Source organism: Schistocerca serialis, chromosome 4 (assembly GCF_023864345.2).
Source record: "Schistocerca serialis cubense isolate TAMUIC-IGC-003099 chromosome 4, iqSchSeri2.2, whole genome shotgun sequence".
In the NCBI taxonomy this organism is placed as follows: Eukaryota; Metazoa; Arthropoda; class Insecta; order Orthoptera; family Acrididae; genus Schistocerca; species Schistocerca serialis.
Genome location: NC_064641.1, coordinates 317,330,882 through 317,356,057, shown reverse-complemented (window position 1 = coordinate 317,356,057; position 25,176 = coordinate 317,330,882). Strand labels below are relative to the sequence as shown.

At 40.2% G+C, this 25,176-nt stretch overlaps 1 protein-coding gene across 1 annotated transcript in view; it reads left to right on the top strand.

Annotated features, from left to right (window-relative positions):
* LOC126474025 (gem-associated protein 5) overlaps nucleotides 1–25,176 on the top strand; it is a 343,111-nt gene that overhangs the window by 303,462 nt on the left and 14,473 nt on the right. The window contains exon 20 of the mRNA XM_050101432.1: nucleotides 17,294–17,530. Coding sequence (XP_049957389.1) covers nucleotides 17,294–17,530 — 237 coding nt within the window. The remainder of the gene's footprint in view (nucleotides 1–17,293; nucleotides 17,531–25,176) is intronic.

The following is a 25,176-nucleotide window of genomic DNA, read 5'->3' as shown; positions in this document are numbered from 1 at the left end:
TACTGGAATTGTCAGCACTACACACATGAATTTCACTAGCTCAGGCAGTAGGTCAAACAGGTGGTTTTCCTGTTTTAAGTATTTCACTATGTCATCCAACGAACTAATACTTGCAGAATCACTACTTTGGATAATTTCATGAAACCTGCTTCAGTGGAGAAGCAAGCATTCTTTGTCTGTATCTGATTTGTAGAAAGATAAAATATCAAATGAATGTTTGTTATCACCAAGAAGAAATTGTTCAGTTTGATTTACATACATGAATGATTGAGTTTTGAACCGTGATTCCAAGAAGCTGATGGATGTATCCATTGTTTCATAATACAATCTTCTATATTTGTCACATACTTCAGTGAATGTTTCTACAGATGAATTGATAGAGTCATCGTATTTCTTAGGGACTTTTCTTCTACGGGGTAATTTTGGGGAATCAACATCCATATCTTGACATTTTGAAGTTACTTCATCCCAAAATGATTCAAAATTGTTTCTCATAAATTTAATGGAAGTTACAAGAGTGGAAATCATCTTATTGGCCTCCTCTAAGTGTAGGGATTTCCTCTGTAGTGCTATGTTTACGGTATCAATGTGACCAAACAGTTTTACCAAAAGTGATAGCATGAAAAAGAAATCATATGTCTGCATATTAATCAAAAAGCCATTTGCTTTGGCCCCAGTGTCTGAATTGTCATTTCTTGAAACATTTAGAAAAAATTCCTGAAGTTCTGTATAGTTGGACAAAACTGAAGACATTGCCAAGTATCTTATGGCCCACCTTGTAGGACAGAGTGGTTACAAATTTGTAGAGGCATCTGCATTCAGGTGAGCAAAAAGATCTAATCTTTTAGGTGAATCTCTCTCAAAATGTATTAAGTCCTTCATAACATTCAATTCATTTCGACATTCTGGAACTGCTTTCACAGTGTCTTGTAGTGTTAATTTTAAACAGTGTGCAAGGCAGTGCACAAACACAGCTCTCTTCTCCATTTCCATAAACTTTGCCTGGACACCATTATGTAATCCGGCCATGTTAGCTGAACCGTCAAAGCATTAGCCACTACAGTTAGATGTAGGCAAATCAAATCGTCTTCAAATGTCGATAATAATATCAAACAGAGCCTTAGCTGTGGTAATTTGTATTGAATATAGCCCTGAAAAATATTCTTCTATCTCTAGCGAAGCATCAACAAACCTTATACAGACACTAAATTGCTCTTTGGCGGCTATGTCTTTTGTTACGTCTGCTATTATTGCAAAATACTCTGCACTCTTGATATCCTCCAATAATTTTCTAAGAAGTGTATGACTTAAAATAGCGAAAATTTCGTTTTGCACATCATGGAATGTCCATTTGTAAGTTTCGCTCTGTAGCCATATTAAAATTAGCTGGTTATCTTCACATCGAAGGCATAATAAATTGTCAAAGTTACTTGTTTCATCAGTATGCCCATGTATTGCAAGCCCCTACACTGCTAAATAACAGAGGGAAGATATGATTTTTGGTATACAAGCTCGGTTTTCTTTTATTTGTGTCAGTTTTTCTTTGGAAATCTGGCTAAATACATTGACATTCAATTTTAAGGATTCGAATTTCAGTTTAGCTTCTCTGTGGCAGCCCTATGCTTCATGTGGTTTTAACTTTTCTACCCCTTTCTTCCAGTTCGAAAAACCGGTTTCCATGAAAGGTTTTTCCATTTTGTGAGAAAACTGAAAACGATTTTCTTCAAACACCTGTCTGCAAATTTTGCAAAAAATAACATCTTTTACCTTATTGTAATTGATCCATGCAAATTGCTGTTTCCAAGAGGGCTGATAACAGTGTTTTTTTTTTTTTTTTCCAGGAACAGTGTTTTTTGTCACTGCCACAGTTCCATCACTATCTGAGTCTTTGTGAGAACACGCAGCACCACTAACACTGGGTCTAGATTCACCATCACTAACACTTGCCACATTGTCACATTTCTTCCTAATTATAAACTTGTCCATTTTAAAAGTAAGACTAACTGACCACTGGCAATGCCCAGCTCCGGAGTATTTATGTTCGCTGCCAACATTAGCTGCAGCCTGCTTAACAGTACTGTGCGCCTAACAAGAAGTAGCCATGTAAGAATAGTGTTGATTATTGTCAGGGCCGGCTCTATGGAGGGAGGGAGGGGGGGGGGGGGGGAGGGGAACCGTGCCATCGCCTAGGGCGGCAGATTTTTGGGGCGGCAAATCCATCTTGCGTAAATGAAGGAATGTGAGAATAAATTGGAAATACAAATTATTCATAAAGTCAAGGGTCTTATTGAAAATTATCTATGGTACAGAAACAGTGTGCTCCGATTTACGAAAGAAATGTTTCCTCCAACAAAAATGGCTTAAAATGTATTTCACTGTAAACATATCACTGACTGCTACTTTGATCTTAAAGACTTATTCACAACAAAGAGACAAATGAGTGTGATATGTGAAAATAAGCCGTCATGTATGAAATATATTGTGGGAAAAGTTCACTATGTCGAAAAGGGGGGGGGGGGGGAGGGGTTGCGCTTGACATGTTCGTCCAGGGTGGTAAAATCCATGGAGCCGGTGCTGGCTTGTGTGGTGTTGTACCTAGTGATTGTCAATAGAATTTACAAAAATGAAGAGTCTTTAACGTTACCAAGTCCTTCTAGCGATCGCCATAAAAATCGGTGTCACTATTGCTCATTAGTTTCTTTTAGAAACTGCCAGTAGGCTGCTGTGGGAGGAAGTGGAGCTCGTCCTAGCAGCTACAGCACTGCAAGCTCATGGTCAGCTTTCGTTCCCCGCATACCTCCATACAGTAAAAAAGTGCGAATAGTACAGATGCAGGGGACAAACCCTGTCATAACAGTTCGTCATATGCAGAGGTTGGAGGAGTAACAGAAAGGAATACGCAAAAGCTCGTAAAATCAGTATTTTTTTTTCCTACATAATCATTACATACTATTATGCAAAAATGCATGTGCAAGTTTTAACAAATTTCCCAGTAAAGGATGAGGAAGGGGGAGAGAGCGGTGTGAAATGCATATTTGAATATTGGGGGGCGGGGCGAGGCCCCTACTTTTAACTATTGGGGAAGCACAAAGTACCTTGCCCCCCACCCCCCTAAGTCGGCGCCACTGGTTGTAAGTATTGTGAAGTACTGGTTCAGTTCTTTGATTGGGACAGTTGGATCAGCTGCAGCTTTTACTTTACCTGTACCAGGACTATGCAGGTACCTTGAAATCTGTATTGACAGAATACATGAGAAACACGAAGAATGTTGTGCGTAATTTTCTTGATCATGCAGTGGTTACAGGGGAGACCCACACGAGTCGAAAGAGTGCCATGGGCAAGGATTCATGTAATACTCTAGTAAATATCTTATCCAAATATTACCTTGAGCAGTTTGGATGGTAACATTTTGGATCAACAGCTGTGAAATTGACTCTTCTTTTGAATTCAGTTCTCCCAAAGGAGGGAACTGGTGAAAATACAGTTGTCATAATGTGAATGACTATGAGTGTTAAGAATAAATGTTAGGAAAGGTAAGAAAATATTGTTTTAGCAGATGTGATGAGAAACAAATTGCACTTTACCTGAGCAGTCAACATCAAACATTTATCACTGTAGATAAAAATGTGGATTATCAAAGTAAAAAATTTGAGATTATTGAACAATATGCTGTTGACATGTATGTGCTAGACAAGTTTGTGAGAGATGGGAAAGACCTGTTTGAAAGTTGCTTTAAAAGTTAAGAGATCATTATTACAGACTTAAATGAATTCAATGCCAAACTGTCAAAATGAGTGCAAGGAAAAGCACTCCAAAAAGGATTCATTGTATCTGGAAGTAAAATTCCGTCTAACAATCTCACAAAAATCCTAGAAAACATTGGTCTTACGTTAAAAGTCTATAAATAGCTCAGTGATTATTCTAGTAGAACGGTATAAAATGGCCAAAAACCCTTAATTTGTCTTCTAAAATCGTTTTGCCTAGGTAGATCATTCCACAGTTCTGTCTATTAATTATAACACAAACTCCAAAATTACAGGTTTTGATAAGGAATTGCAGCATAGAAAATCAAACAGAATTTTGCTCATTTCTTCCAGCAGCTGCAAAACTTCCAGCTCTTTATGAAGTGCCACTAAGAGACTCCCTAAGCTTCATAGGAGCAAAATTTGACCCAATGCTAATGAAACTGTTTGAATTTGTGCTGATGTCTTCCAACTTTCTATTCAACAGAAATTAGTAAAAAAGCAGCCCTGGAGTCGGCAGTCTACAAAACCTCATTTGTGTTTTTATCAGAACCTCAAATTCAGGATGAAGATAGAAGAAAACAATCAGCTTCTTTTTCTCGATGTACTCATCAAGCAAAGACAAAACAGCACACTATGACAAGCATTTACCATCAACCAGCAAATACAGATTTGTACTTGCATGCCTCCAACTGTTATGTCCCTTCACAACGAGAAGGTGTCCTAAGTACACAAGTTCACGGAGTGTGTGAGATCACAGACCATTATAGTCTAACAAACAAACTGCAGCACTTACAGGCCGTGTTCCACACAAACAGTTACTTGTGACCAATAACTGAGACTGAAGTCATACTGGGATCAGTTAAGGATGACCTAGAACTCTGGAAACTGGCAGTCTACCACATCTCCTGCCAGCATGGGAAAATTTGTCTAGGCCAGAGCAACCAAATAGTACAGGAGAGATGCACTGAGCATAAACGCTACACAGACAATGAACAACCAACAAAATCCACTGTGGTGGAACACTGAATCTCCTACGGACATGCCATATATTTGATGGCTCCAAGTTGTTGCAACAAGCCAGAAAATTTTAGGACTATATTCTAAACGAGGCTGTAAATATCGAAATACACAGCGGACTAATACATAAAGACAACAGCTTTCAATTAAGCAAGGCCTGAGTTCGAGCCTTGTGCTTTGATCAAAGCACAAATACAAACCATATGGAAATCCGCTCCTGTTATAACAACCAAAGAAGATGAGGATGCATTGTTACCTCACCGACAGACCCCTTCCTGTGACACTGACCACGGCACTATCAAGGACCGTGGATCAACCTCCAGTGTCACACTTCTCTCACTGCCGCACCAGGTCCATGTCCAGAGGCAGCCGACTGGAGGTTGCAGAAGGGGGGGGGGGGGGGGGGGGGAGAAAGGATATAAAGATGGTGTGCACCAGAAATCAGGAACATCTGAAATGGCAATAAGTCAGCTTGCCAAAATAATACACCTTCTGGATGATGCTAGCTGGCTGAATAACTGAGGAGAAATATTCAAGATCAGATAGAATAGTTCAAAAGAGGAAAGGCATCTGGACCTGTTGGGGTATCTACACTACTGGATATGTATATTATGCAGCCAAACTTGCTATCCTTACAGCAGTTCATTGTAGATCATATGAGAAATTAAACATTTGCAAGTGATTAGAAAGAGGATTTGGTCATTCCCATACATAAGATGGGTTGTTACACAGGCGCACATAACAGTATACCTCTATCACTGCCTCTGATCTGTTTTAAAGTTATGAAACATGTTTTATGCTTATATAGTACTGTGTTTCTGGAGGGCTATGAGTCTCTTTGGTAGGAATCAGCCTAGATTTCAGTAACATATAAATTGTGAACCTGTGCTCTATTCATCCACAAGGCAGTAGATAGTAATGCCCTTGTTGCTGTAGTGTTCATTTTGTTCTGCAATTTTTGCAGTTGTCTGCATTGTTGCCTGGTCTACAATGTATGAGGCTACAGACTGCTGGTCAAGGTTGTGGTTTAGAACTTAATAACTTGCATATTGTTCACAGTGGAGAAAAAACTTAAATTGTGTTCTTAGGGCATAGCACCCGAGTTCTTAAAAGGTCATTATTGTTCATGGTATGCATAAATGAAATGGAGGATAGTGGTGGAGACTGTTCCTGGACAGTTCCTTAGTACAAATGAAAGTCAAAGGAAAATTAGAGCAAATTGCAGAAAAATGCACGTAGACATGCAAGGTGCAGAAACTGGCAGTTGACCTTAATCATAAACAAATGTAATTAATTGGGATTAAATAGAGAGAAAGACTCATTATTGTTTAATTAAATGATAGGTGGTAAGTTCGTACTTGAAAATGTTGATAGTACAACAAAAGGAGACTGTTTCTGTTATGACCTAAAGTGGAATAACAGCAAAGCAGTTGTCATACTAGAATTCTTGTACGAATGCTAAAGAAATGTAATGTGACCAACAAAGAGTGAGAGAACCTACAAAATTTTCCTTCAACCATTTCATGATTAGGCTGTTGCTCATCTGCCTGGAATGCTAACTATTATCTGTTTTCAGAATGAAATTGTCACTGTGCAGCAGAGTGTGCACTGATTTGAAACATCCTGGCAGATGAAAACTGTGTGCTGGACCAAGACTCGAACTCAGGACATATTGCCTTTCGCGGGCATGTGCTCTACTGACTGAGCTACCCGAGCATGACTCACAACCTGTCCTTACAGCTTTAATTCCACGAGTACTTCATCTCCTACCTTCCAAATTTCACAGATGCTCTTATGCGAACCTTGCAGAACTAGCTCTCCTGGAAGAAAGAATATTGCGGAGACATGGCTTTGCCACAGCCTGGAGGATGTTTCCAGAATGAAATTTAGGAGATGAGGTATTAACGTAATTAAAGCTGTGAGGACGGGTCATGAGTCATGGTTGGGTAGCTCAGTCGATAGAGTAAGGCAAAGGTTCAAAGTTAGTCTCTGTCCAGCACACAGTTTTAATCTGCCAGGAAGTATTATTGTGTGTTTCATAATTATTGATTTCAGACTTTTAACTCATGTTGTAGTTACCTAATTTGACAAACATTGATGTGTTGTTCCTTGCCGAAATTGTGGAAATATATTCTTTAATTTAGAACATGAAAATTACATTTTACTTGAAAATGGGATGCAATATATATTAATATTGAAGAGAGAGAGAGAGCGCCTTTTTGAGCATTTTTTGTTGAGTGTCAACTCCGAGGAGTCATAGAAGACAGACCATAATTATGCGAGAAATTTCCTTTGCACAGTTTATAAAGATAGAAAGTCTTTTTTTCCCCCTATTTGCACGCAAATCTTTGTTTCACCACTGTGAAGTCAAATGCAAGACACTGCGATTGAGCTTATCATTGTAGCTATTGTGGTGGAGAGAGCACAAGTGGTTGAACTTTTTAGGTTGCATCATATGTCATTACGGATGAATACTTTCCACTCTAGTCAGTTAAGAATTTATAAAGCAGTTGCGTTAGTAGCAGCAATCTGTGTTGGGTGGTTTCGGAGTGCTGCCTCTGTTGTCATGTGTTCTATTGCTGTTGCGAGTAGAGGAAAATAAAATGAGAAATTGCAAGTGAACACTTGATATACAATCAGCACTCAATAAATGAACAGTGAAATACATTGTACATTTTTAACAGTAAATGAAAAATTGATTAGCTCGAATAAATTTTGTGAAATAAATGATGAGGGAAATAAAACCTATCTTAATCGTTTTGCTGCTGATTAAGGTCTCGCTCTTGCTATTGCAGTCATCTACTTGGATCAGCAACCATTCTATTACTATGTCAAGATTGTGGGCCTTGTGTGAACACATGTTTTGAAGTTTGTGCTCATTACTCACTGAATTCCTCCAGGCGCTTTGGGGAACACTTACTGGAATGGAGCGACACTACTGGAAAGTATAATTTATATTAATATTCTTGCTGGCCTTTGTTACCTTGTTCTTGGTAAATATCCAAGTAAGATCAGTAGCATCAAATCTGCAGTGACCATAGACAACCACAGAGGTTTAAATTCCTTGTTCACTGAGAGCAGTACACTTCCCAGAAGGTATTCGTGTGATTTTAAATATGGTTGCAAGTGTTCCAGTAGGCATTAGTAAATTCCTCTCAGGACATGGCTTTAGATAGTAGCTCATTTTTATTGCTCTCCACCCATTCAATAACAGAACCCTTCCTTCATTTCATAGATGTATTTTGTAATAATGGATTTATTGGTACAGAGCCTAATCTGTAATAACTGCAGATCTATTGGGAATTTTTGTGAATGCTCCAAACACACACACACACACACACACACACACACACACACACATCGAATGCACTTGACAGTACTGTTACTAATACAAAGTTATTTGAAAGCTCTCTTTACTGGCTGTGATATGGAACTGTTCACACCCTTCACTCTTTTCTTTTTTGGTCCCACAGCAAGTATGCACACTGATCATTATGGACTTTTCACAGCTTTGTAAAGGACATACAATTTCACCAAACTACAAAGCAATTAAATATATCATGAGCAAAGTCCAACTTGAGCACACAGCAAAGAATGACAACTAAAGTGTTTCCTACCCAAGAGGAAGCCTCAATGTAAACACTGCAGCAGCAAGCAATGAAATAGAAATACAGTTCGGAGGTCTGGCAACATAGCAAACACAAGCTCATGACTCAAAGAAATACAAAAGTAAATAAACTCAATATATGATGTGATTTCTGTAGATTTTTGTGCATAAAAAGATCACAGTTTGAAAGGTAATGACAGAGCTTGCATTTACACTTTTCGTTTTGTTTGTATATATCGCCATTAGAAGAATTGTGGCAATCTGCACTCACTGTTGTTAAGAGAGAATGCTTAATCAGAAAGCAACAAAAACGCACCTGTAAGTAGAAAATGGTTGTATCTTTGTGCAAAGAAAATTGTTGTTGTAATTATAGTCAGGCTTTTGTGACTCGCCAATATTGACACTAACAAAAAAAATGCTCTAAGAAGCATGTTTTCTCTTAAATATTACCATGTACATCACCCTCTCTTCAACTAAAATGCAATATTTATAATCACATATAAAAGTAGACATTTCCACAGTTCTGGCAAGGTACAACACATCAATGTTCATCACTTGATGTAAACATAATATGAGCTCCAAAGTAGGGGTCGATCATTATGAAATAGATAAGTAGGTTTGATAGAATGAAGCAGGACATTTCATCGCAGATCATACAGTTGCCCATCCAGCTCCAATGTCACATACTAAGAGAGATACACTGAACATCATTGGAAGGTTTACTGTTTACTGAAGAAACTGCAAAAATCGTCAAGCAACCCATGACCAAAATGTTCATGATGGCAAAATCTGAGAAATTTCAGCTCTTGCAGATTTTTACTGAGAGTTGTTGCAGAAATGTTCAAATGCATTTATGTTCTGTTTCAAATGATTTCTGAGTTAAATGGGTGTAAAGATATTACTTTTTTCACTGGTGTTGTAGTTCTTTGGCAGAGATATCAGTGTGAAATAAGGGATTCTGATCCAGTAAGGACCGAGTCAGTAGTTGTGGTTATATATGTAGTGAGATAACTGTGCCAATGGCATAAGAGAATCTATGAGGTGGTGTTTGTGTGACATAATAAATACATTTATTATGTACATAGTTGTCCACCCTGCAGCTGAGAAGTCAGCATGCCTGACTGGCATGTGGATGAGGACCCAGGTTCAGTTCAGTTGTTTTCCTTGGTGGGAAGGCTGCATTGGGATGCACTCAGCCTCATGGTGGCGATTGGGGATCTATTTGAGTAGGAAGTAACAGTTCCAAGTTTAGAAAATTGAAAGCAGTCTTGAGATTGTGATGCTAGCAGCAATATCATCCATACCACATCTGAATGACGATACTGGTAGAGGAGGCATTGCAACTGGTAGGTACTGAGTGATCCATCAGTGTTTGGACGTAGAGCCCATATATATTCCTTTGCAGAACCTTGGGGCACCGCTTTAAACAGCTATGGTGAATGTAATGTCTTGTGCAAATAAATAACATTAGTTCTTCAAAATCTCTGCATATCTTGTCATCTTTATCAGTTAACTGTCATTGTGATCTTTGGCCTCAAAACTGATTTGGTGCAGCTCTCCAATCCTGTCCTGTGCAAGCCACTCCATCTCAGAGTAAGAACTGTGGCCTATACTTGGATTAAAATAGCTTTTTGATTGATGTTTCAGCAAGGAAAGTGGTAAGGGACAGCCGTCAGCTTCTTTCTTGAGTGCCACGTGATCACAGTGCTGCCTGTTTTGCAAGTGCAAGCAGAGCTTTGTCAAGCATGGAATGCAGCTCACCGGCAACATCTTCCTTGCCACTGCAATCTGTCAATCACAAAGTTATTTTATTGAAACTAAACATCTATCAGAAACTGCTTACTGTATCCATGCCTAGGTCCCCTTCTTAGAATATTTATCCCCCACACTTCCCTCGTTACCAAATAGACTGTTACATGATCCCTCAGGATGTGTCCTGTCGAGTGATCCCCTCTTTATGTCAAGTTCCCTAATTCCATCAAGTATGTCCTCCTTAATTATTCAGTATACATGGTGTATATGCCCTGGAAAATACGGGAAAAGCCCAGGAATTTTTTCATCCGGGAGAAAGTGGGAATAACCTGGGAATTTTTCAGAATTCTGGGAATTTTTCATTGTTTTTGTTTTCAGTTAAATTTTAGTAATTGTGACTGATAAGAATTGATTCTCTAACAAAGAATATTGCTATATCCTGCTACTTCAGAATAATACTGTGCGCAGCAAAAAAACATAAATGGGAGGGAAAAAAAGAAATAAAATCTAACTTGCAAAGGAAATGCTCCAATTGCAAAACAAAACACAGCATACACACAAGCGTCTGCAAACAACAAAATATGTCGAAGGCTTTAGAACAAAGACTATGCAAAACTTCACAACAACCAATGATGTGCGTGACCTCACAGTTGTTAACATTAGGTTTGTTTGAGCAGTTGCCAGCGGGCTGATGCGCAATTGAGTCACATATGAGCAGTACCTTCTCCCACTTCTGGCTTCTTAACGTGTGGCTGTTGGCTATATCGGCAGTAGTAACAAGCAGTCATATGCTACCAAGAACAATTTTTCTTGCACGCCCAAACTGCTATATTCATGCATGCGCAGATCAGTTTGAATTGTGGAGGGGAGGAAGTAGTCCCCACTTGACCAGTGTTTACATGAAGTGATTTTGCTGTTTCCTCTTCATTTACAACTCTCACGTCAAATGGACACAAAACAGATTTCTGTGCCTGGGAGCCATCAAGGGAATTAAAATACATTCACATGATTACAGAAGGCTAAAATACACTCCTGGAAATGAAAAAAAGAACACATTGACACCGGTGTGTCAGACCCACCATACTTGCTCCGGACACTGCGAGAGGGCTGTACAAGCAATGATCACACGCATGGCACAGCGGACACACCAGGAACCGCGGTGTTGGCCGTCGAATGGCGCTAGCTGCGCAGCATTTATGCACCACCGCTGTCAGTGTCAGCCAGTTTGCCGTGGCATACGGAGCTCCATCGCAGTCTTTAACACTGGTAGCATGCCGCGACAGCGTGGACATGAACCGTATGTGCAGTTGATGGACTTTGAACGAGGGCATATAGTGGGCATGCGGGAGGCGGGGTGGACGTACCGCCGAATTGCTCAACACGTGGGGCGTGAGGTCTCCACAGTACATCGATGTTGTCGCCAGTGGTCGGCGGAAGGTGCACGTGCCCGTCGACCTGGGACCGGACCGCAGCGACGCACGGATGCACGCCAAGACCATAGGATCCTACGCAGTGCCGTAGGGGACCGCACCGCCACATCCCAGCAAATTAGGGACACTGTTGCTCCTGGGGTATCGGCGAGGACCATTCGCAACCGTCTCCATGAAGCTGGGCTACGGTCCCACACACCGTTAGGCCGTCTTCCGCTCACGCCCCAACATCGTGCAGCCCGCCTCCAGTGGTGTCGCGACAGGCGTGAATGGAGGGACGAATGGAGACGTGTCGTCTTCAGCGATGAGAGTCGCTTCTGCCTTGGTGCCAATGATGGTCGTATGCGTGTTTGGCGCCGTGCAGGTGAGTGCCACAATCAGGACTGCATACGACCGAGGCACACAGGGCCAACACCCGGCATCATGGTGTGGGGAGCGATCTCCTACACTGGCCGTACACCACTGGTGATCGTCGAGGGGACACTGAATAGTGCACGTTACATCCAAACCGTCATCGAACCCATCGTTCTACCATTCCTAGACCGGCAAGGGAACTTGCTGTTCCAACAGGACAATGCACGTCCGCATGTATCCCGTGCCACCCAATGTGCTCTAGAAGGTGTAAGTCAACTACCCTGGCCAGCAAGATCTCCGGATCTGTCCCCCATTGAGCATGTTTGGGACTGGATGAATCGTCGTCTCACGCGGTCTGCACGTCCAGCACGAACGCTGGTCCAACTGAGCCGCCAGGTGGAAATGGCATGGCAAGCCGTTCCACAGGACTACATCCAGCATCTCTACGATCGTCTCCATGGGAGAATAGCAGCCTGCATTGCTGCGAAAGGTGGATATACACTGTACTAGTGCCGACATTGTGCATGCTCTGTTGCCTGTGTCTATGTGCCTGTGGTTCTGTCAGTGTGATCATGTGATGTATCTGACCCCAGGAATGTATCAATTAAGTTTCCCCTTCCTGGGACAATGAATTCACGGTGTTCTTATTTCAATTTCCAGGAGTGTATGTTATTAGTTACAGTTTTCTTATTTCCACATTTTTGGCAGTCAAGTGTTAATCACCTTGCAGGACAATGAAGTTATTTTTGTCAGCTTGCTAAAGAAAATTCCCTTTTATTAATCTTTTCCTTCCAGGCAGTCAATTTAGTTGAAACAAAGGGTTTCATTCCACACAATTGGCTGGTTTCAACTGTTTGCTGAATTACAAGTGCGTGTGTTCATCTTCTGACACATATAGCATTATGCCATAATAAAGAACCAATCATGAGATAATACGGTCAGAGTGTTCCAAGAAAATTTACATCCCGAAAACCACATTGAAAAGTTTAATATCAGGTTAGGGCCTACTTCATCAAGAATCTGGACATATTAATGTGCACTTTAAGCTGAATCATTTATTTTAGTGTGGTTTATGAAATTCCAATGCTCTTGGAGTATCCTCTGATGTCCTGTTTTTTTTTTTATTATTTTTATTATTATTATTATTATTATTATTATTATTATTTTTTTTTTATTTTTTTATGACGTAATGTAAGATCTCTTAATGCTTTATACACATGAACATAGGGGCTTCCTCCACCATGATAGCTGCACGCGCGCAGTAATGCGTGTTTTCTGGCGCTCTCTGGCAAATGCTGAAACAAACCTATTTCTAACAGATAGCAGGAAAATATTGTGAATGGTGGTTTGAAAAGCGTTACTTTCAAAGTAAATTTCCTTTTGCACAAGATGAATTATGTTACCTGTGAGAATGTGTGATGAATTTCTTAAATCACAGAGTGTTTAACTGACATTTAAAACTTAACACTTTGAGGACCAGCCACTTACAAGAATTTCAAGCCCATAAAACCAGACATGTATGTCGTTATTAAAATTTTATTGGGCATTTGTGTGATATATCTGTGAGTGTAACACACGCAGGAAAAGATCAATATTACAATTGAAGGCTTAGCTTTTCTTGTAGCTTATTAATCTTTGAGACCAATTTTATATGAGGAAGTCTAGCTTTTCTTGTAGCTACACCGTGTGTATTAATTTAAATTATTAACTTTCCAATTTGTGTGTTCGCGCTGCTTAACAGTGATGCTGCTATTGGCTGTCTACATCATGTGCCCTATGCTCTGAATGTGTGCTGTCATTGACTGGCGAGATCACATGATATGAGCTATGATTGGCTACAAGAGGGCATCGCAATCTGAATTTCAACACGTCGGAAACTAACACGCTGTTTTTGGTGGAATTCGAATGTATACTTTTGTAACACGAAAATATGCAGCATACATGTTGTTCACGTCAAAGATCTTTCAAACACGTGTTTTTTTGTGTAAAGTGCTGGAAAGCTCCACATCGGTGTATAAAACCTTAACCATTTAAAAGGTTGATAAGTTTTTCAGTTCCTAGGGAAAGAATACTGTCACTTAACATGGAAAAAGTGTATTTTCATCTGGGAAAAACTATTTTTAACTGGAAACTCTGGGAACTTTTTTCCTTGCCCGCGTATACACCCTGGTATACCTATCTACCTGATCTACCCACCTAATCTTCAGCAGTCTTCTGTAGCACCACATTTCATAAGCGTCTACTCCCTTCTTGTCTGAATTACTTGCTGTCTGTGTTTCATTTCTGTACAAGGCTATGCTCTAAAATATACCGTCAGAGCCTAAATGCAGTTTATAGATGAGTGTGGTACTGTATGTGGCACAGATAGTGAAACTTTTCAAACATCACAGAAATTAATTCAGCTTAGAGAAGCACACTTTACTCTACATGACGTGAGTTTAAAAAGTTATAGTTGCAAAATAGTAACACGAATTCTTTACAGAAGAATGGGAAATCTGGTATAAGCCAGCCTCATAGAAGATCAGTTTGGATTCAGGAGAAAGTTAGAAACATGCAAGGCAGTACTAATTCTACAACTTCTCTTAGAAGATAGATTAAGGAAAGGAAAACCTATGTCTACAGCATTTGTAAACTTGCAGAAAGCTATTGATAACATTGACTGGAATACACTCTTTGGAATTCTGTAGCTAGCAAAGGTAAAACACAGTGAGTGACACACTATTTACAAATGGCACAAAAACCAGGTGGCAATATAAGAGTTGAAGAGCCCAAAAGGGAAGCAGTGGTTGAGAAGGGAGTGAGACAGGTTTACAGCCTATCCTCGATGTTACTTAATGTGTACACTGAACAAGGAGTAAAGGAAACCAAAGAAACATTTGGATTAGGAATTAAAGTTCAGAGAGAAGAAATAAAAACTTTCAGGTTTGCCAAAGACATTGTAATTCCATTATAGATAGCAAAGGACTTGGAAGAGAAGTTGAACGAATGGACAGAATATTGAAAGGAGGATATAAGATGAAAAAAACCGGACCAAGACTAATGGAATATAGTCAAATTAAATTAGGTGATGCAGAGGGAATTAGATTAGGAAATGAGTCACTAAAAGTAGAAGAAGAGTTTTGCTATTTTGACAGTAAAATAACTGATTATGTCCAAAGTAAAGAGGGTATAAAATGTAGACTGGCTATGAGAAGAGAAGTGTTTCTGAAGAAGAGAAATAGATATAGATTTAAGCGTTAGGAAGCCTTTTCTATTTGTCTTCAGAGTAGCCTTCAAATGTGGACGATAAGAAGTTCAGACAAAAGAATAAAAGCTTTCAAAGTGTGCTGCTACAGAAGAATGCTGAAGATTAGATGGATTAATTGTGCAACTAATGAAGAGGCACTGAATAAAATTGAAAATAAAATAAATTTGTGTGACCTAACTTGATTAACAGAAGGGATTGGTTAGTAGGACATATTCTGAGACATAATGGGATCACCAATTTAGAAGGAGACCAAGAGAGGAATACAGTAAGAAAATTCAGAAGGGTGTAGGTTGCAGTAGTTATTTGGAGATGAACAGGCTTTCACCGGATAGAACAGCATGGAGAGCTGCATCAAACCAACTTTGAACTGAAGACTATGACAACAACAACAACACAACATTAACAGCACACAGACAAGAAAGTGAGGAATTGTTTGGTGAGTTGGAGTGCAGGCAATAAAAAGGACAAATTGACTTCAGGAAAGTCACAGATATTAATTATATGTTGGAGAGAAGGTAATAGAATGCCAAAGTGATGATACTTGTTGAGAGTTTTGTCAGTTTAGTTTTTCAGGTTCTGTACCATGGACAAAACTAATAAGTCGGGAAACAAAGTCACTAGATACATTATTCAAAGATTTGTGTTTTTCCCAAGGAAAAAAAGGGTTTGTAGGAGGAAAATACAATATTCTGGAAGGTGACCAAGCTGAAGACTTAGCATATGTTTATATTTCAAAAGCTTCCTGTAGCAAAAACAAGGAAATTTTTATCATCATCCTGAAATGGTTTCCATTATTCATTTGTCAGATCACAAATTTACAACAGTTCACAATCACCTCATTTATCCACTTTTCTTGTGTATCCTTTTCATGTCATCTAGTCTTATGAACAGGAAACTAACAGTGTTAGGTATGGTATTTTGAATGACCAGATATAAGTACTAGCAATTTTACAGTTAAGGCAAATGCAACTGAGATGTTGCCTTATACAAATGCTAAAATTTGAAGAGGTTTAATCAAGCAAGAAGTATAACATGCTTCCATAATTCTTATATAAACTTTCCAGGGGCCATATGAAAAAGCCCAAACATCAGTTTCAAAAATTGGGAACTCTTGTCCAATAATGGTGTATGGCTTATAAGGAAAAACAAGACAAATCCAATTTAAGGTCAATCTGTTAAGTCAGACCTAAGCTCCTGCAGTAGATGACATTCCTTCAGAATTACTGAAATTCTTGGAAGAGCCAACTATGACAAAACTGTTCTGCCTAATGTGCAAGATACAGTGCATGAGACAGCGAAATATCCCCTTACTGAATGAAGAATGCAATAACTCCAGTTCAAAAGACTGCAGTTGAATACTGCCAAACTATCAGTATAGTAAGTCATGGTTGTAAAATATTGGCAAGAATTATTTGCAGAAGAATGGAAAAATTGATAGAAGACAACCTCTGGGGAGATCAGTTTGGATGTGCAGGAACACACAAGGCAACACTGGCTCTACATCTTATCTTGGAAAACATGTTGAGAAAAGGCAGACTGACATTTACTGGTTAATAGATTTACAGAAAGCTTTTGACAAATTGGAATACTCTCTTTGAAATTTTGAAGATAGTAGGAATACAATACAGACAGAAACCAGATTGCAGTCAGAGGACATGAAAGGAAGGCAGTAAGTGAGAGAGGAGTGAGACAAGGTGATAGCATATGTGATTCAATCTGTGCATTGAGCAAGCCGTTAAGGAGACCAAGGGGAAATTTGTAAAAGAATAAGGCTAATGGGATATAATTGAATTTAATTGGGCTGCGCTGAGGGGGTTGGTAAAGGAAATGTGACACTAAAAGTAGTGGGAAGGTTTTGCTATTTGAGCAGCAAAATAACTGATGGCCAAAATAGAAAGGATATAGATAGCAGACTTGCAACAGTAAGAAAAACATTTATAGAAAAGATATATTTGTTAATGTCCAATATAAATTTAATATATTTTGTTATAAAGGCATAAATGTCATATTTTGTTGTTGATCATTATTCTCACACATACCACATATCTCACTTTCTGTTTATCATTGCTATGTTTTAATGCAGTTATTACATCTTAAAATATTTGCTTGTATTAGACACTCTTTTTGTTTTGTTTTTCAGAACACTTTGAAGTTTTTGGTCATTGTTCATAAAACATTGATTACCATGAGAAATTCATCAATGGAATCATCTGATAAAGATAACTGGGCATGGTTGCAAGGTTATTCAAAAAATACTGAACCACTGACTGAGAAAATAAAAGCTTTGTGGGTGGACTATAGTGGTACACCATCAATTGATGTTATCCAAGAAGGAATTTTGGAAAAAAACTTCAGTCTTCCTTTATCTGCAAAAGAGGTAATAAATTTAGCATAGAATTTCAGTGGGGCATCCATGCCGCAGAGCTACATATTTTCTTGCTCAAATGTTGTTGATGAAAAGATTTTATAGACTCTTTAATTTTGTATTTTTCAGAAGTTCGTAATGATTGTTATATGGTCTTCTGAAGTAGTGTGTGTGTGTGTGTGTGTGTGTGTGTGTGTGTGTGTGTGAGGGAGGGGTGCTACAATAAAAATTGTCATTTTGAATAGGCATAATGAAGGGGATATTCCCCAAATGACTAAATGCAAAGGAAGGAATATTGGGTTCAACATCCCATCGACACCGAGGTCATTAGAGATGGAGCAAGAGCTCAGATTGTGATGAGGATGGGGAAGGAGATCAGCCATGCCCTTTCAAAGAAACCATCCCAGTATTTGTTTGAAATGATTTAGGGAAATCGTGGAAAACCTAAATTTAACCACTGCATCACCTCACTCGGTAAAATGCAAAGGAAATAAATCTGTGTTACAATGTGATAATATCACTGTTGCAGTCAGTCATAGTTACAAGTAGTTGCAACCAGCAACTTAATTAAATGTTCCATTTCTAGTTTTGAACCATTTCAGGCACATTGTCAGTTCCATGAATATAAATCGTTCCAAAAATTGTATTGCAGGTGCAGCCCGCCCTCATTGCAAGAGGTGGTACTAAGACCAGAGATAGCGGTAATAAATTATATACACAAGCCTTCCACATTAATCAGTCGATGTATTATGGAAAACCATATCAAATCATTTAGGGTGGAGTATTGTTAATTATGATAAAGGATAGATTGCTTGCTACTCATCATGAAGATGACATGCCGAGTTGCAGACAGGCACAACAAAAAGACTGTTATACGCTAAGTTTTTGGCCAAAATGTTCTTCAGAAAAAGAAACACACACACACACACACACACGCACACACGATCACTCTCTCTGCCTGCTCCTACCAGAATGAAATGTGTCGAATGGGAGCAGCAATCCGTGATGAGGTGGGGAAGGGGGGAGGGATACCAGGTGACAGGTGGGAGAAGAGGAATCACCACTTCCTGATGGAGTGTGCACGGACTAGAGGTGGCAGGACAAGGCTGCCAGATGCAGTGTCTGGAGGCTTTGGAGATGGGAGGGTGAGTGAAAAAGGGGAGTGGGAAGGAGAGGAGCAGAGAAGTGCAAGAGACAAGTGAGTGCATTGGCAGAGAGCAGTGTGCAGTGAAGGTAGGGGATGTGAATTGGATGGAGGTGATAGGATAGAGGGGCCAGAAACTATTGGGTGGAGGGTGTGGGGCAGTAGGTTACCGTAGGTTGAGGCCAGGTTGATTTCAGGAATGGAGAATGTGTTGTAGGGATAACTTTCATCTGCACAATTCAGAAAAGCTGGTGATGGATTTGAGGATCCAGATAGCCAAGGCTGTGAAACAGCCATTGAAATCAAGCATGTTACGTTCATCTGCATGTTGTGCCGCAGGGTGGTGCACTTCGCTCTTGACCACAGTTTGACTATGGCCATTCATCCCGGAGAACACCTGGTTGATAGTCGTGCCAACATGAAAAGCTGAGTAGTGATTGCAGCAGAGCTGGTAAATGATAAGATATATGGCTGCTTTCACAGGTGGCCCAGCCTTTGTTGTGGAGGATAAGCATGTGAGAGAACTGGAATAGGAGGTGCTGGGTGGATGGATTGAGCACGTCTTGCAAATGGGTCTTCCACAGTGATACAGTCCCTGTGACAAGGGGTTGGGGTTGGGATTGAGAGTGGGAGTGGCATAGGGATGGACCAGGATATTGTGGAGATTGGGTAAGTAGCGAAACGTCACTTTAGGAGAGGTGAGAAGAATCTTGGGTGGGATGTCACTCATTTCAGTGCATGGTGATAGATCATCAAGTCCTTGGCGTAGGATGTGGCTCACTCATGTGGCCCAGGAAATGTTCTTGTGGATTAGGTCTGGGGGATAGTGCCTGTATGTGAAGACATTTGTGATTGTACTGTGCACTAGTTTACTGTTTTATTTAATAAGAAATGCTGCACCCCCCCCCCCCCTCCCCCGCTCTCCTTGACCCTCGCTGGGTACGCCCATGTCATCAGCCATCATGGCAAGTAAAGCTTGGCAGCGGCGGAAGATACGGCATGAATTGTTCCAACTGTTACACTTTTATCGGTTCAAGTCTGCTGAGTAGAATACCTTGGTGTCAAGACACTTAACCACATAATATTTGTAAACACTACTGGATGTCCAGCATCATTTTTTCTCCATGAACATTTTTTGTAATGTGTAAATTATGGGAAAAGTATGTTGACGAAAAATTGGGTGCAGATTAACATAGTGGACACAATAAGAAATGTCATAAACAGTGGGGAAGGATTAATTCCGGGAACATAAAAGCAAGGTCTTACTTCATGTATAAACGTGCAAAAATTCACCAAACGTGTAAAAAGAACAAAAAGCCACACAAATACATAAAAATACATGCCAGGCAATATTTGCCTATTGAGATAAAGGAAGAGGGGGGGGGGGGCATTGATTTACTTGAGGTTCACACGTTTGTTTTGCACAGGTAGATGTGGAAAACAACACACAAAAATACATGAGGGTTAGGGAGGCAATGGGATCAGCATGAATAATTTAAGTATCTGTAGGAAGAATTTGGGACATCAGAAGCTGCACTGACAATCTGTGCAGTCACGTAATCTGGGTCCTCCTCTCAATCACCAGCTTTTCTGAACTGCATAAATGGGAGTATCCCTACAACAAATTCTCCCCTCTTGAAATCATTCTGGCCTCAAACTGCAGTAATTGACTGTCCCCGCCCAATAGTTTTTGCCCCCTCTGTCTTATCAATTGTGTCTAGTTCACATCCCCTGAACCTTATTGTGTGGTGCTCTAAGCCAATGCACTCACTAGTCCCATGCCCTTCTGTGCTCCTCTCCTTTCTACTCCATTTTTAACTCCTCTCCCTCCCCCCACAGCCTCTTGATGCTGTGCATGGCAGTGTTGTCCTTCCACCCCACATGCTCTGCCAGACAGAACTGGCCCTTCTCCCCCCACCCATAACCTGCTGTTCCTCCCCGTTCCCCAGTTTGCCCAGAATTATTGCTCCCTATGGACGCATTTCAGGTACATTCTGGTCAGAGTGGGTAGAGCTAGCGGTCATGTGTACTTGATGTGTGCTTGCTTCTGTGAATGTTATTCTCTTTTCTTTAGTTTTCCTGTGAAGAAGGCTTTGACAAGAACCTTAGTGTGTAACATTCTTGTTGTTGTGCCTGTTTGCTAGTGTCATGATTATGGTTAATAGTAACTATCTTTTTCATAATTTTTCAAAATCCCTACAGTACTTCCCAGGATTAGCCGTAATATACATTCTCATAATATGTGTTGAAAAAGAAAGTTATATATAGCTTCTGGTAATAATAATTTTATGTAGTTCATTGTCCATGTGTAAATCTTTCAGTTGGATGCCATATCGGCTACCTGTGTATCTCTAACCTATCCCAGTTATCCAACAGGAGAAAGGGGACCAACAGTTTAATTCCGAACTCAGACTATGCATCATTTCTGGCAAAATTCAACACCATTGAGAGGTGAATGCTTGGTTAAAAGGCCAAGTGAAATACCTTGGTCTGCCTGGAATTCAATCCCTTTTGGTTTCCAGGCACGCACTTGCCTGCAAGACCAACATGCCTGATGTAGATTCTGGTCAAGCTTCACTGCTCTCTGGGTCTGCACCAGCTGATTACTTTACTACTTTTCATGCCAGATGCTACTGCTTTTTGTGCCAGATACTACCTGCTTTGTACCAGATACTACCTGCTGTGTAACAGCTTGTAGCTAGTATCATTGCCGGGAAATGTCACTCCCAGGTGACAGTTAAATATAGGGCAGATAACAATATATGAATTACTCACTTACCATTACTGAGTGGAAATAAATGTATACATGAGCCTTCCTTGTGATTCAGTATACCTCCTAGTGAAAATGTGTCAAAATCCCTACTGTAATTTTGAGATTACCTTGAAGATACAGGCTGAAACCATGGTGGAGGACTTAAATTTATAATATGGACTGATATTGAACTTTACTTACGTAATTATTGAGACAGTATCAGGATGCTCCCATTAGCATTCCTTTTTGGCCATTGAGTTAAGAATGGGACTGAAATATAAAGGTCTCTGGGTACAGATTGTAACTAAGTCCTCACTTCTCGATCCATCTGTCACCCTGATGCTTCGAACTTGATGAGCTGTGGACCTGCTATGCAATGCTACTACTTCTGGCTGTGTGACTTCATCTCCTTCTGCAGAAGGTCGAGGGCTGTACAAGATGTCAGATCAGGGCTGTACAAGATGTCAGATCTACTCCAACAATTTACAAAATGACGTTAATTCTTCTGTATTTCATGTTCACTTTTTCTCTTTGTACAACTTCAGTGGTAATTCTGGGTCAACAGAGCTCAGACGGTTTCAACATCCATTCACCTTACTTTGACATTAACCAACGATTGAGAGGCAGTTGTGATTATTGGTCATTGTTGTTTTTAATTTTTTATTTATTTTTTGTTGATATTCTTGCATGCCTCTTTTTGCTCCTTGTCTACCAAGGCACCATGAAGGCCATGTCCAAAAAAACAAGTGCTGTGGCATAGCAGATGGAGCATTTTTTCCACCTTCGTGTCTTGACAGTGTCTAGATCTGACTTAATTTACTGTTCGTCTGCCCAAACATAATATGAGGGATGGAACTTTAATAGTGGGAACTATTTATTTACAGCTTGTACAGAATAAATACTTTGTTCAGAGTTTTACTGACCTTCAAAGTAGCCACCAGCATTGTTTATAACCCATTGCCAGTGATGTGGAAGTCGCAGGATACTCTTAGCAGTGCCAGTTGTGTTGACAGTTCAAGTGACGTGGTCTATTGCCAGATGAATTTGTAGCCATTCTAAAGTGAATGCCGTGAAGTGTTTCCTTCAGCTTAGAAACTGTGTTGAACTTACGAGGGCTTAAGCCAGGGGAGTGCAGTAGGTGGTATAGCACTTAGCAGCCCCATCAGTCAAACAAATCAGTAAGAACTTGCACTGTACGTGCTTCAGCATTGTCCTGCAAAATGATGGTCAGGTCCTGCAGAAAGTGTCATCTCTTCTGTCTCTATGCTGTCCATTTTTGGAACACAACCTACGACCAGCTTAGAGACAGAAGTGATGACACTTCCTGCAGGACCTGACCATCATTTTGCAGGACAATGCTCAAGCACATACAGTGCAAGCTGTTAATGATTTGTTTGACTGATGGGGCTGCTAAGTGCTATACCACCTACTGCATTCCCCTGACTTAAGCCCTCATAAGTTCAACTCCATTTCTAAACTGAAGGAAACACTTCACGGCATTCGCTTCAGAACTGCTACAAATTCATTAGGCAATAGACTGCGCCACTCAAACTGTCAACACAACTGGCACTGCTAAGAGTATCCTACGACTTCCACATCACTGGCAATGGGTTATACACAATGCTGCTGACTACTTTGAAGGTCAGTAAAACTTTGAACCATGTACAGGGTTATTACAAATGATTGAAGCGATTTCACAGCTCTACAAAAACTTTATTATTTGAGATATTTTCACAATGCTTTGCACACACATACAAAAACTCAAAAAGTTTTTTTAGGCATTCACAAATGTTCGATATGTGCCCCTTTAGTGATTCGGCAGACATCAAGCCGATAATCAAGTTCCTCCCACACTCGGCGCAGCATGTCCCCATCAATGAGTTCGAAAGCATCGTTGATGCGAGCCCGCAGTTCTGGCACATTTCTTGGTAGAGGACGTTTAAACACTGAATCTTTCACATAACCCCACAGAAAGAAATCGCATGGGGTTAAGTCGGAGAGCGTGGAGGCCATGACATGAATTGCTGATCATGATCTCCACCACGACCGATCCATCGGTTTTCCAATCTCCTGTTTAAGAAATGCCGAACATCATGATGGAAGTGCGGTGGAGCACCATCCTGTTGAAAGATGAAGTCGGCGCTGTCGATCTCCAGTTGTGGCATGAGCCAATTTTCCAGCATGTCCAGATACACGTGTCCTGTAACGTTTTTTTCGCAGAAGAAAAAGGGGCCGTAAACTTTAAACCGTGAGATTGCACAAAACACCTTAACTTTTGGTGAATTGCGAATTTGCTGCACGAATGCGTGAGGATTCTCTACCGCCCAGATTCGCACATTGTGTCTATTCACTTCACCATTAAAAAATGTTGCTTCATCACTGAAAACAAGTTTCGCACTGAACGCATCCTCTTCCATGAGCTGTTGCAACCGCGCCGAAAATTCAAAGCATTTGACTTTGTCATCGGGTGTCAGGACTTGTAGCAATTGTAAGTGGTAAGGCTTCTGCTTTAGCCTTTTCCGTAAGATTTTCCAAACCGTCGGCTGTGGTACGTTTAGCTCCATGCTTGCTTTATTCGTCGACTTCCGCGGGCTACGCGTGAAACTTGCCCGCACGCATTCAACCGTTTCTTCGTTCACTGCAGGCCGACCCGTTGATTTCCCCTTACAGAGGAATCCAGAAGCTTTAAACTGAGCATACCATCGCCCAATGGAGTTAGCAATTGGTGGATCTTTGTTGAACTTAATCCTGAAGTGTCGTTGCACTGTTATGACTGACTGATGTGAGTGTATTTCAAGCACGACATATGCTTTCTCGGCTCCTGTCGCATTTTGTCTCACTGCGCTCTCGAGCGCTCTGGCGGCAGAAACCTGAAGTGCGGCTTCAGCTGAACAAAACTTTATGAGTTTTTCTATGTATCTGTAGTGTGTCGTGACCATATGTCAATGAATGGAGCTACAGTAAATTTATGAAATCGCTTCAATCATTTGTAATAGCCCTGTATTTATTTTCTACAAGCTGTAAATAAATAGTCGCCACTATTAAAGTTCCAACCCTCGTACAAGGGTGTTCTCACCTTAGTAACTACCTGAAATACTTTTTAACGTTGCAGAAAAAGATTGATTGCTACTCACTGCAAAGAAGACACATTAAGTTGTAGACAGGCACAATTGAAAGACACTTGCATGAAACTTTTGACCATAGGATTCAACAACAGAAGAGAAACACACAACATTCACGCAAGCACACATCATGCACACATGACCACCAACTTCGGCAGCTTGAACCAGAATACAACTACAGTATAACCTTGTTAGTGCGATCTCGCATAAGATGAACTCGTGGTTAATGCGAAAAAAATATTGGTCCTGCCAGGAATACATTAGTTCTTATGGTATGTTTTATCGGTTAAGGCAAATTACGAACTCTGTTTCAGTTTCTACCGTAATTAAATTTCACTGTAACACAAACTTCCGACCTTAGAATATTCGAAAGTGTAATTTTTTTCGGAAGTGAATGTAGGAAATGTAGCTACAAAGCTAATTATACTTATTGTTGACTCGTTTTTAACATATTGTAGGTCTGTAGCCGCAATTATCACCTCAACAATCAGCGTATGCTGTCATTGTAAGACATTGAATAATGTGTGCAGCAGCATTTAGGAATGTACTCAGTGCCAGATTTGACAGGTGTTCTGTTTTTCATAGCCTTATGGAGTTGGAATACTGAATAAAAACTACAGTTACAACTGGTACCGTAGCA